Source organism: Saccopteryx leptura, chromosome 3, assembly GCF_036850995.1.
Source record: "Saccopteryx leptura isolate mSacLep1 chromosome 3, mSacLep1_pri_phased_curated, whole genome shotgun sequence".
Classification (NCBI taxonomy): Eukaryota; Metazoa; Chordata; class Mammalia; order Chiroptera; family Emballonuridae; genus Saccopteryx; species Saccopteryx leptura.
This window is the reverse complement of record NC_089505.1, coordinates 367,000,043-367,013,024: the sequence shown is the minus strand read 5'-3', so window position 1 is coordinate 367,013,024 and position 12,982 is coordinate 367,000,043. Positions and strand designations below refer to the sequence as shown.

The following is a 12,982-nucleotide window of genomic DNA, read 5'->3' as shown; positions in this document are numbered from 1 at the left end:
GTCGCCGTGGCACATTCCTGACACAGGGAGACCCGGGCCCTACTCCCCACAGATCCTGACCAGGGGTCTGCAGAGAAGGGCGCGTGGGTCCCACAGCGAGATGCACTTGGCTGTGCCAGGTCGGGCTGCAGGGCAGCCTGGGGGAGCCTCTGTCATCCTCACGGGAACAGGGGACCCCGAGACACAGCACGGGCACAAGGAGAGCCGTTCCGCCGCCTGGCTGGCCCCCTCTCTTGAGCGGGCACTGCCACACCACATGGGCTCTTCGAGGGCAGTCCCACACTCTGCTCGGTACACACAGCAGGGTATTCAGAGCACATCAACTCTGCGACGCCTTTGACAGGTTCTTGGAAATTGCGACTTGAAGCAAAATTGATGTAAACGAGAGTTAAGCTCCTATGGCATATTTCTCACCACAAAATATGCCAAACTTCTAAATAAAGACCCAAAACACATCTCATATTAAACACTGAAACAAATGTGAGCTATACAGATAATTAAGAAAGAGTAATAAAACCAAGCAAGACGATGGTTTTCTAACCCGCTTATTCCGGCTCACAGGGGACTGGAGCCTGTCCCAGCAGCTGGGGCACAAGGTGGGACCCACACTGGACAGGTGACCCTTCCAGCTCAGGGTGCATCACACACACCCACTCACTCAGATTGGAACCAGCTAGCCACAAAATTCACCTCACGTCCACATCTTTGGGGTGTGGACGGAATCCGAGGACCCAGAGCAAACCACAGAGAGGCGGTGGGAATGTGTGAACCACACAGACAGTGGCCCCGGCTGGGAATCGATATATATTTTTTTCTCATCAGTGTCATCATGAAACAACCTTGAACTAAAAAACGTATCTGAGGTCCGGCTGTAGCTGAAAGAGCTTTCACATTCTGATGAACTTGTATGACTGTATCAAGGATGCTTTAACATACTCCAGTTCAGAGGTGATTAAGCCATCAGCGCAGCCTCCAAAGCTTAGAATGATTACACAATATGAAGACAGCAAGGGATATTAGCGAGTGGTAAACACTTCTATCAATAGACAGCTAATTTGGCCATAATTAAATGAGTTAGAAAATAACATGATTAGAATTTCTAAGAAAACTTTGGTTTACACATCTTGAATAGTAAGTCTGAGTTAAAAAAAAAATCAAAAAAAAAAATCTCGGCCCTGGCGGTTGGCTCAGTGATAGAGCATCAGGCTGGCATGTGGATGTCCCAGGTTCAATTCCAGGTCAGGGCACACAGGAGAAGCATCCTTCTGCTTATCCACCCTTCTCCCTCCTCCCTCTCTTCTCCTCCTGCAGCCATGGCTCGATTAAAGTGAGTTGGCCATGGGCATTGAGGATGGCTCCATGGCCTTGCCTCAGGCACTAGGAAGAGCTTGGTTGCTGAGCATTGGAGCAATGCCCCAGATGGGCAGAGCATCCCCCCCCCCCCCCCAGTGGGCTTGCCAGTTGGATCCTGGACAGGGCGCACATGGGAGTCTACTTCTGCCTCCCCTCCTCTCAATGAATTAAAAAAAATATTTTAAAAATATTTTTCAGAACTTTTGTTCTACAATTCAAAAGACTTACATTCCTCCTTCAATTTTAGCTTATTTCCTCTCATTACAATGGTTGTTTTGTTTCTTCTGTGACTTTCTCTTTAGTATCAAGATTTCTAAATGATAGAATTAGTTTCTTATTAGAAGAAAATGATTTTCAGGGTAACAATGGAAACTGGGTTAAGTTTCAGAAAACACTCAACCCATTATGGAATTTTCAAATTGGAAGAAGAGGCCAGGACAGCAGCTGGTCTACTCCATTCATCTGTAAAGTAAGGTACTATCCTCTCCACTTGTTAACTTGGAAACTAAGGTCTAAAAAAGTTAAATAATTTATCTAATAGAGAAATAGATGGTGACAAGAAGCGGGATCAGAAACCAAGGATTACGCCTCTCAGAATACTATTATCCTTATTAAGTTGCATTGCCTTTCGTATCGATTACCTCAGGAAAGGAGCCATGCTGTGGTGGCTGACACGGGCCTAAGGGACTCGCTACTGTATCACTTGTTTTCCATGGTGCACACGGCACAAGCAATGGCAGAATTAGGCTGTTCCGTTCCTGTGCATTCAGTGCCTCCAAAATGGCGGGCGATGAGAGAGGCTCCAGGCCGGGCGGAGTTCCCGCCCTAAAGCCAACCACAGTCTGCTGGGGTCCGAGCCAGGAAGGTGGCATGGAGGCGGGTGTCAGGGGCACCGAGGACGCTACTCACCGCGCCCCGTCAGGACCAGGAGGGCTGCGCAGCTGAAGAACAAAAAGTGAAGAGCTGCAGTGGACAAAACAAGAGGCCACTGGAGAGAACCGGTGGCCTGTGCGGAGGGACACAGGGCGTGTTCCATCAAGCCCGGCGTGTTCACAGAGCCGTGACGGGCACTGCTGGGATGTGAGGCTACAATGTGTGGGTACACGAGGACCGAGGGTGCCAAGGACGATCAGCAGACAGACAGGGCAGAGTCAGGAGGCCCTTCCCACGTGAATGAGACCCCTACCCGTCCACACTAGCTCCAGTTCTGGGGCGGGGCCAGGGCGGGGCAGGGTGGGGGACAGTGGCATGGCCAGACTTCAGACACTGGGAAGTGCACCAGCAGTGAAGGAGCGGGGCGGAGAAGAGCAGGTGCGACTAAGGAGGCCATGGCCACTGTCTCCATGCCTGTCTGTCCGTCTGTCCATTTATTTAAACAAGCTGATTGATGGAGGGGCTACTGTGTTCAGCGGTGGGAATAAGAGAATGAACACATTCAGTCGGTGAGAGGCCAGACAGGAAACAAACATACCAGCCAGTAACTGCACGTAGCGACAGGTGCTCTGAGGACATAATCAGGGCACAGGACGGGACGCGGGAGGTTGGGGACTGTTTCCCACGGAGGAGAAGCAGCTTAACGGACGCAGGTGCCACGCAGCCGAACTGGAGACGCGGCAGATCTTTACGAAGAAGTGAGACTGCGTGGGGGCTGTGTGGATGCCTGAATGGGGAGCAGTGAGGCCCCGTAGCTCTTCACGGTCACCGGGACCCTGTGCCTCCTGTCCCACAGCGCTCACAGCGCCTGCCTGCGGGGAGAGCCGGACACAGGGCGGTGACGCCGGACGGAGATGGCACAGAGACGAGAGTGGGACACAGGGCGGTGACGCCAGACGGAGATGGCACAGAGACGAGAGCCGGACACAGGGCGGTGACGCCGGACGGAGATGGCACAGAGACGAGAGTGGGACACAGGGCGGTGATGCCGGACGGAGATGGCACAGAGACGAGAGCGGGACACAGGGCGGTGAGGCCAGACGGAGATGGGACAGAGACGAGAGCGGGACACAGGGCGGTGAGGCCAGACGGAGATGGCACAGAGACGAGAGCGGGACACAGGGCGGTGAGGCCAGACGGAGATGGCACAGAGACGAGAGCCGGACACAGGGCGGTGAGGCCGGACGGAGATGGCACAGAGACGTAGGTCTAGCCCTTAGGAGCAGGTACGTTAGGGGAAATGATGAAAACGAACAAATTTCAGAGTCAGTAAATAAAACGACCATGCCGAGTGTCTGGGGAACACACACCTATTCAGGGAGCGTGGGATGTTTTGCACGCAGAGCCGAAAGCAATTTATCACATATGGTTTCCCTTTTGAGATTCACGTTCAAATTGGGCTCTGCCTGGAAGCATCAGATGTGTCCTTCTGTGTAATGACATCAACATTCTGAATAAAGGGCTCTCCGTGACTATATTCTGGGTTATACCAATCAATTGCCAGTTAATTATTTGTTCATACAGTCTCTGGGAAAAAGATACTTTTTGTGTCAAAGAAGAGATGAGATGTAACTATAATTATATCTAATTTTACTAAGTTAAAAATGGAGCAGAAGGTCCCAATTTATACTCAAATGGTTGAAAATGCATCCACTATTTTCTTTTTTCTAGAAAAGAAAAAGCTAATCATGTTGAATTGCCTTGTTTCCTTAGACGTTTCTGAAAAGACAAGTATTCATAAATAGAATGAGTTGGTCACCTGAATGGCTGGCATATTCTAACCAAACAGCTACCGTGGATGTCAGATGTCCCCTATAATAATAATCTTCCCACAATCAAATAGATGGGCATATTCTAACCAAATAGCTACCGTGGATGTCAGATGTCCCCTATAATAATCATCTTCCCACAATCAAATAGATGTACTCGCTAACAGATGTTCTTCTCAATGACTCACACTCAGGGACTATTTTGTGACAGTGACTCTGATGAAGAACAGTTGGCTCAGATGACATTATAAATGACTAAATATCTTCACAACTCACCTGGAGAAAACTTACTCAAATTTCACAGACACATTTTTTTTTTCTTAAGTGAGAGGAAGGGAAATAGAGAGACAGACTCCCAAATACCCCCAACGGGGATCCACCCATCCACCCGTCTGGGGCCAATGCTTTGCCCATCTGGGGCCATGCTTGCAACCGAGCTATTTTTAGCACCTGAGGAAGAGGCTTCACGGAGCCTCCCTCAGCGCCTGGAGCCATCCTCAGCACCCAGGGCCAACACACTCGAATCAATCTAGCCATGGCTGTGGGAGGGGAAGAGAGAGAGGAGGAGGAGGAGAGGGAGGGAGGGGGAGAGAAGCAGATGGTCACTTCTCATGTGTGCCCTGACCGGGAATTGAACCCAGAACTTGCACACACTGGGTTGATGCTCTACCACTGAGCCAACAAGCCAGGGCCTCAACAGGCACATTCTGACAAGGAAATACCTTTGAACTATCAGGCTTCCACACTTGGCCAAATAAAGCACATCCTTTGAAGGGACAGACTATACCTATTTACTAAAAATGATATCAATACATGCCATTTTTCTTGGGCCTATAACTACATTGGAATACGTCTATTTTAGTACACACCACCTGAGGAATTTTGAGTAATTTAAGGAATGAAATATATACTCTCTCAAAAAGGATTAGCTGTGGCAGGATTTGAAAGAATAGGATTTATCCCTTTTTTTAGTTAAACAAATAATAGAATTTCTTTTCATCTTCTATTCTGGAAATAATGGCCTCAGGTGCTCAATGTTAAAGGAAAATTAAAATGAAAAGGAAATTGAAGTGGTTATATATCACCAAACAACATCTACAGAAATATACCAATATGAACGTAGTTCAAGAAGATCTTTAAAAATTACATTTCAGACCCCGGCTGGGTAGCTCAGTTGATCATCGTCCCCGTACACTAAGGTTGCAATTCAATCCTCAGTCACGGTACATGCAAGAAGCAACCCACAGATACATGAGTAAGTGGAACGACAAATTGTTTCTCTCTCTCTCTTTCTCTCTCTAAGAAGCAATAATAAATCAAAAAATACATTTTAAAAAAATTACATTTCAGAGTTCCAAAGGAATAGAACTTTTAGAAGACAGAGACAGTCTGAAATTCTTTCAGAGTGCTCTGTTTATTACATTTAAAAAAAATCTTAACCCTGCCCCATTCTCCCGAACTGTGCTCGGTTTCTGCTTACCTGCTCGGGCAGCTGGCAGCCAGAGGACCCCTGAGCCGCGAGGGCCCACTGGGCCTTTCACCCCATCCCACCCACCTGTCACTGCACGCCTGCTGGGATCGTAACATCTCAGCCAGTAGGACGCTGTGGGTATTTTTTCTTTCTTTTATTTGTTAATTTTGGGGGTCCTTGTTTTTGTTTTTAATATGACACTGATTGTTCAAGGAGGAATCCAGACCCTGAGTTCCCCCACCTGGTCCGGAGCATGACACCCGCTTCCCCCACTCAGGATCGTGAATCTCACTGAGTGAGGACAGGACACCACACAATGAAAGTGCCTTGTGGGGAATGTTTCCTCATCAAATAGTATGTCTCCTTGGAAGTCCATTCTCCACAAAGACGAGCCTTCCACATGGTGGTGTGCTCCCTGCGGGAGCCGCACAGTTAGCCTTCCGTCTCTGTCACAGCCCACAACCGCCAGGGCGCAGCTAAGGCGGGGGAGGGGGGGTGTCCTCTTCAAGTGCCGTCTCTCTCACTCCTCCCCCACGGGAGGCTGCAGGCATGGCCCTGGAGCGGATCAGGGGTAACCTTCATCGGAAAACTCACCACGTCTCCGTGCAGGGGGGTCTAGCTCAGTAAACACGCACTGAAGTGCTGACAGCGTGCCAGGAACGATGCCAGTGGCTAGAGATTAATTAGCAGACACAGTGCTTTTCCCTGGACATTCACACACATACTCACGGAAGGCCGCACTGCACGGAGCTGTGCTGGTAACTGAGTAACACAAAAGCTGCTAGGAGAGGAACAATGAAAAGCCACCGGGGAAGCACCTGAGGTGGGTTCTCCACAGGTGGCAGTGTTTAAAAACTCCGTCTTGAGACTATTCACTCATTCGATCACTCAGCAAACACATACGACGGGCCTCTGACGTGCCGGACAGTATCCTCAGTGCTGAGACCACCAAGGTGAAGGGCGGAGGGGTCCACGCCTCCCGCGGAGTTCAGAACCTAGTGTCTGAGGATTCCAGTTCAATGGAATAATTATTTCAGGACATCCTGCAAAGACCGACTTCAGTGGTCCCACTTGGCCCACGAACGGATACACATTCTGGGGTTTAGGACCCTAGGCTACGTCGGATACCTTATGAGTCTGCCAACCCGACCTGAGGTCCCACAGAGGCAAACAAAATCATTTTCTTTCTTACAAGTTTGAATTTTCCCCTCCCTATGTTACAGCTAAGCAAGTTGTCTGAGTCGCCGCACGATCTCAAACACCGAAGACAGACAGTCAGTGACTGCGGACACACCAGAGAGTACTGCAGAGCCCTAGGAATTTCAGGAAGGAAATTCAGGTCAGGTTGGGTCGGGGGAGGAAGAGGAGGTCAACAGAGCCCACCTGAGAGGCAGAGCTCCCGGCGCGGGCAGCAGAGCAGAGGTGAGGGGCTGTCCCCTCCTCCCGTCAGCGGCCAACAGTGTCTGTCAGGCTCAGTGTCCACTACAGAAGCTCTCACTGCAACCTGGGACCCACGTCCCCTGCAGAGCAGAGGTGAGGGGCTGGTTTGTCGTGCTCACTGTCCACTACAGAAGCTCTCACTGCAACCTGGGACCCACGTCCCCTGCAGAGCAGAGGTGAGGGGCTGGTTTGTCGTGCTCAGTGTCCACTACGGAAGCTCTCACTGAAACTGGGTGGCGAGTTTCAAAACACTAGGCTGAGAGGGGAAACTCCTGCTCCCGGCTATTAATTTTATTTATACATTTATTATTAAGATTTCATTTATTTATTTTAGAGAGGAGAGAGAGGGGAGGTGGGCAGGAGCAGGAAGCATCAACTCCCATATGTGCCTAGACCAGGCAAGCCCCAGGTTTCGAACTGGCGACCTCGGCATTCCAGGTCGACACTTGATCCACTGCGCCACCACAGGTCAGGACTGGCTATTAATTTTAATAAATATAAATAACATATACAAAGTTAAGAGGGGAAATTATAGCCCTTACCATTCTAAATTCTTATTCATCTCTGGGAAGGGGAGGTACTCACGACAGTATGTCTCATGACAGCCATGCGCGCCATCCTGATGGGAGTGTGGCAGCCAGAGCACAGACCTGGGCTGAACGGTGGCCACAGTGACAAGCAGAGCCTGGGGAGGGGCAGGTGTGAGCACGGGGCACAGACAACAAAGGCGCCTGATCCCAGCAGAACTGTCTAACCGCGTCTGCTCCCGAGGGGACAGGGGTTCTCCAGCTCGGCCACCAGCCCCTCACTCACGGGAACGGATGGAAAGGCAAAGCAATGAACTCAACACAAGTCCTGCGAACCCCTCGCTCCGTGCCCCCCCATTCTTTATCAATACAAAGCAGGACTGCAGACAGAGAAACCTTTCAACGCCGTGAATTTCCGTTTCCTCCCCCAAACTGTGGCCTTTCAAAAAAATGTGTGTTTGTATTCAGCTCACCACAGGCTGGACTCACTGGACTATGTCCATGCTGAGACAGAGGACACGTGTGTCTTGTTCACACGGCAGGAATTCAGTCTTTGTTGGGTGAAGAGATGAATAAATGCATGAAAGAAGTCAGTGAATAGCTCGTTCTGAAATATGTGGACTGTGAAGCCAAACTTGGCTGGTGCTCGCCTGACTCACACAGTTTCGGTACAGGGGACCTGGGATTCATGTCCCCTGCAGAGCAGAGGTGAGGGGCTGACCCCTCCTCACGTCAGCGGCCAACAGTGTTTGTCAGGCTCAGTGTCCACTACAGAAGCTCTCACTGCAACCTGGGATCCACGTCCCCTGCAGAGCAGAGGTGAGGGGCTGTCCCCTCCTTACGTCAGCGGCCAACAGTGTCTGTCATGCTCAGTGTCCACTATAGAAGCTCTCATTGCAACCTGGGATCCATGTCCCCTGCCCCCGGGTCTAATCATTCCCCTGTAGCCCCTGCCGTGACTCCACACCTGAGAGAATGACGAGGTGGGAACAGACACCCAGCCCACCAGGAAGGAACTCAACAACACTTCCTTGGCTTCACGCTCTGCTATCTTTAAGAGACTCGGCCTTTGTTCAAGAGCTTGAGGCATGGCTACTGTGTGAGTGTGGCAAGAACAGTCTAAACAGAAACACGTCCGATCGGAAGGAATACAAGGGAAGAGACAGAGGCCACGTCCTTCCCCGACTGCAGAGCAGACTGGTGAAACCGGGTACTCTGCGCTCCACTTGTTAAATAGAGTTCCTGAGCTCCCAGTCCACACGCTCTGCGGAGCGTGAAGCGGTAAAAGCTATCCATCCACCCACCCTTGTCCTTCCAGAGGTAGAAGAGAGGCAAGTAATGACTACAGCAATGCTCACCAGGTCAGCCCCTCTGAACCTCCCCAGTGAATGCTAACGGGAGTCTAGAAGGACACACAAGACAGGCAGAGGCCGCAAGCAGCCTGAACTAAGGTCTGGAAGCCTGAGAGAACACAGTGAACGCAGGGAATTGATCTCAGGGTGTCCAGGAAAAAGACGGTGACCTCGCCACTGGCTGCAGAGGATGCGGAAGAGGCTGTGCGTGGCCTGGGGGCTATCTGCAACCTTCCAGAAACTGTGTGAAGAGGCACGAAACACCCAGCAAGAGACCTCCATTAAAGCACAACATGCATTTTTTTGGAATAGTTTGACAAGGACAGCTGTTAGTTCTTCTTTGAATGTTTGGTAAAATTCACCTGTGAAGCCATCTGGTTCTGGACTTTGGTTGGTTAAGATTTTTATGATTACTGCTTTAATTCCACTGGTTGTAATCTGTCCATTCAGATTCTCTGACTCTTTTTGATTCAGTTTTAGGAAATTGAATGTTTCTAGGAATTCATCCATCTCACTCAGATTGTCCAATTTGTTAGCATATGGTTGTTCATAGTATTTTCATATAATCCTTCATACTTCTGTGGTGTCAGTAGTTACATTTCCTCTTTCATTTCTGATTTTTATTTGGATTCTCTCTTTTCTTGACGGGTCTAGTTAAAGGTCTGTCAACATTGTTTATCTCTTTAAAGAATGAAATCTTGGTTTCACTGATCATATATATATATATTTTTTAGACTATGTCATTTATTTCTGCTCTGATCATTATTATTTCCTTCCTTTTGCTCACTCTAGGCTTTGTTTGCTGTTCTTTCAGTGCAAAGTTAAGATTGTTGATTTGAGATTTTTCTTGTTTCCCGACATAGGCCTGTAATGCTATGAATTTCCCTTTTAGGACTGCTCTGGCTGTGTCCCATAGATTTTTTTGGACTGTTGCATTCTCATTTTCACTTGTTTCAGGCTATCTTTTGTTTTCTTTCTTGATGTCATTGTTAACTCATTCACTCTTCAGTAACATGTTATTTAGTCTTCATGTCTTGGTGGTTTTTCAGTATTCTTCTTGTGAATGATTTCTAGTTTCAAGCCATTATGGTTAGAACAGATGCTTGATATGATTTCAAACTTCTTAAATTTATTGAGACTTATTTAGTGTCCTAACATGCAGTCTATCCTAGAAAATGTTCTATGTGCACTTTTAGAGAATGAATATTCTGCTGCTTTGAAGTGAAATGCTCTGAAGATATCAATTAAATCCAGCTGATCTAGTGTGCCACTAAAGGCTGCCATTTCCTTGTTGATTTATTGTCTGGAAGATGTATCCATTGATGGCAATGCGGTGTTAAAATCCCCTATTATAACTGTATTCCTGTCAATAGCTCCCTTTATGTCCTACGTTCATTGCACCATTATTTACAACAGCCAACATTTGGAAACAGCCCAAGTGCCTGTCAGTAAATGAATGGATGAAAAGGTGAGGTACACTTATGCAATGGAATATTACTCGGCCATTAAAAAAAAAGAAAAGAAAATCTTACCCTTTGTGACGACATAGACAGACCTGGGGAGCATTACCCTAAGTACACTAAGCCAGTCAGAGAGATCAAGTACCATATGACTTCACTTACAAGTGGAATCCTATGACTAAAATAAACAAAAGAGAAACAGACTCAGAGAGAACAGACTTGAGCTGTCAGAGGAAAGGGGGATGTGGGGCTGGGTGAGCAAGGTGAAGGGGTGAACACAGAACTCAGACACAGACAGCAGCATGAGGACCACCGGAGGGCGGGGGGGGGGAGAGGGTCAAGGGGATGCACACGGTGATGGAAGGAGACTCGCCTTGGGGTGCAGAGCACATGGCACAGTGTACAGATGATGTTCTATGGAATTATACTCCTGAAAGCTATGTCATTTTATTAATCAATGTTGCCTCAATAAATTCAGTTTAAAAAAAAGAAAAACATGAAAACCTGTTGGGTTTTGCATTTCCACCTGGACACTGCTTCCCTTTCTTTGAGGACAGTGACACACCCTTTCTTTAATTCTTTTGATCACTTATATGAAACGTCTCTCCACTGCTGATGTTCCTCCCCTACGGGAAACCAGGAGGATGCAGCAGGACTCGGGGGAGGTTGGACTCCTGTGGACAAACTCGCTTCCCCTCCCCCCATCCCGTTGTCAGGGTTCTGTTCTCTCCCTCTTACCTTAAGCGAGTCTATGAACCATATCAAAGAATTACTGAATGGTAAATGAAAAACTGATTTGCATTAATTTAAAAAACTGTGAACTTTTGTTTTCTTTGCTGAAAATATTCTCCACTAAGAACCCATATTCAGCAGCAGAGCTTAAGAGAAAACACTTCAGGGTAAAAAAACCCAGCTTGGTACAGGTAGGCAATTATTTTTTCAATGATTGAATTACTAAGAGGAGACCTGGAGTGGAATACGAAAGGATGATACACTAAAATCCTATCAAAGCTTGGAAATACATCTCTTTGATCCTAGTCGTGAACCCCAAACCCACCACCCAAACTCATCTTCAAGATTGTAGACTTAAGCTATTTGATAGAAGAGGTTATTTCTTTTTCAGCCTTTGCACCTCTTTGCACCAAGTACTTATTTAGCAATCAATAAATATTGCTAAATAAACGAAGGTGGAACATTCTCAGGTCATCAGAGCTGGTGTCTGACACCTGCACTTACATAGTCTCCATAGGTCTCTTGTGTCGGGGGTGGCGGTGGAGGTCGGTACCCAGTCGGGGGGACTCCTCTTGCTCTGGGAGTGAGCAGTCCTCTTCCTCGACTCACTGGCCCTCGGGTGGCAAGGACTGCCCTGGACGCTGGGGTTCCTCGTGGGACGACGACTCCCACTGGCCGGGCTGTGGCTCCCCCCCTTCCCCTGCAAGCAAGAGAGTCAAAGTAGCAATATTCGTCACTTTCCCTACCATTCCGTGGTTCACAAAGATATACACTCACAAAGATCAATGTTCCATAGTTCTATAAAAATTAAGGGAGAGAGAGAAAGAGAGAGAGGGAGGGAGGAAGGGAAGAAGACAAACATTACATCTTTCACAAAAATTAACTCTAAAATGGCTTCAGACCTACACATAAAATATACAACTTTTAATAGCAAATGTTAAGAGAAATCAGTGTGACCCTGGTTTAATGATGCGTTTTAGATATAATTAGAAAAGCATAACCTATGAAATAAAAATTGGCAAGCTGGACTTTATTAGTATTAAATACCTCTACTCTGAGAAGGACACTCTTCAAAGATGAAGAGATGCACCACAGAAAGGGAGAAGACATTTTCAAAACACACATCTGATACAGGACCTGCACCCAAAATGCATTCAAGACTTATAAAACTCGACAATAAGAAAACAATCTAAGTAAAAATGGGCAAAATACTTCAATATACAGCTCACCAAGTACAATATACGGGCGGCAAATGACCCCATGAAAAGACACTCAACATTATCTGCCATTAGGGAATTGCAAATTAAAACGTAGCTATTAGGATGGCTAAAATCAAAAGTAACTGACTTGATCCATTTAGTGAGGATGTGGCGAAAAGGGTATTCTCATTCCCTGCTGGTAGGCATGCAGAATTGTAGAGCCATTTTTGAAACTATGTGGCAGTTTCTACAGAGCCCAATATCGTCTGACCGTAGAATACAGTAACTGCATTCCCAGGTATTTAACCAACTGATTTGAAAACTGAAGCAGCTTTCTTCACAGCCGCTGAAACAACCCAGACGCCCCTCAACAGGAGAATGGACAAGCAAGCAGGGGTACATCCACACAAGGGAGTATTATTCAGCAATAAAATGAAGTGAGTTAACAACCCATGAAAAAGCAGGAGATGACTCTAAAATGCAGGCTTCTAAGTGGAAGATGTTGGTTGGAAAAGGCTGCACACACACTGTGTAATTCCAGCTGTATGACACACAGGAGAAGAGACAGACGAAGATGTGTAAACTAAAGTCCGGTGGCTGACGCGGGTTCAGGGGTGGGGAGTGTTGAACAGGCGAAGTAGCAGGAACAGTTTAGGGTGAGGAACTACTCTGTAGAATACTGAAATGGGCCCTGGCTGGTTGGCTCAGTGGTAGAGCGTCGGCCTGGCGTGCAGAAGTCCCGGGTT

General features: G+C 47.7%; 1 protein-coding gene across 4 annotated transcripts in view; it reads right to left on the bottom strand.

Moving 5' to 3' along the window:
• KHDRBS3 (KH RNA binding domain containing, signal transduction associated 3) overlaps window positions 1-12,982 on the bottom strand; it is a 162,024-nt gene that overhangs the window by 54,065 nt on the left and 94,977 nt on the right. For all 4 annotated transcript variants that reach the window (XR_010750516.1, XM_066379565.1, XM_066379567.1 and 1 more), the window contains exon 6: window positions 11,542-11,737. Coding sequence is in view for 3 of the 4 variants with exons in the window: in XM_066379565.1 (XP_066235662.1) it covers window positions 11,542-11,737 (196 nt within the window). In the remaining variant the exon portion in view is untranslated. The remainder of the gene's footprint in view (window positions 1-11,541; window positions 11,738-12,982) is intronic.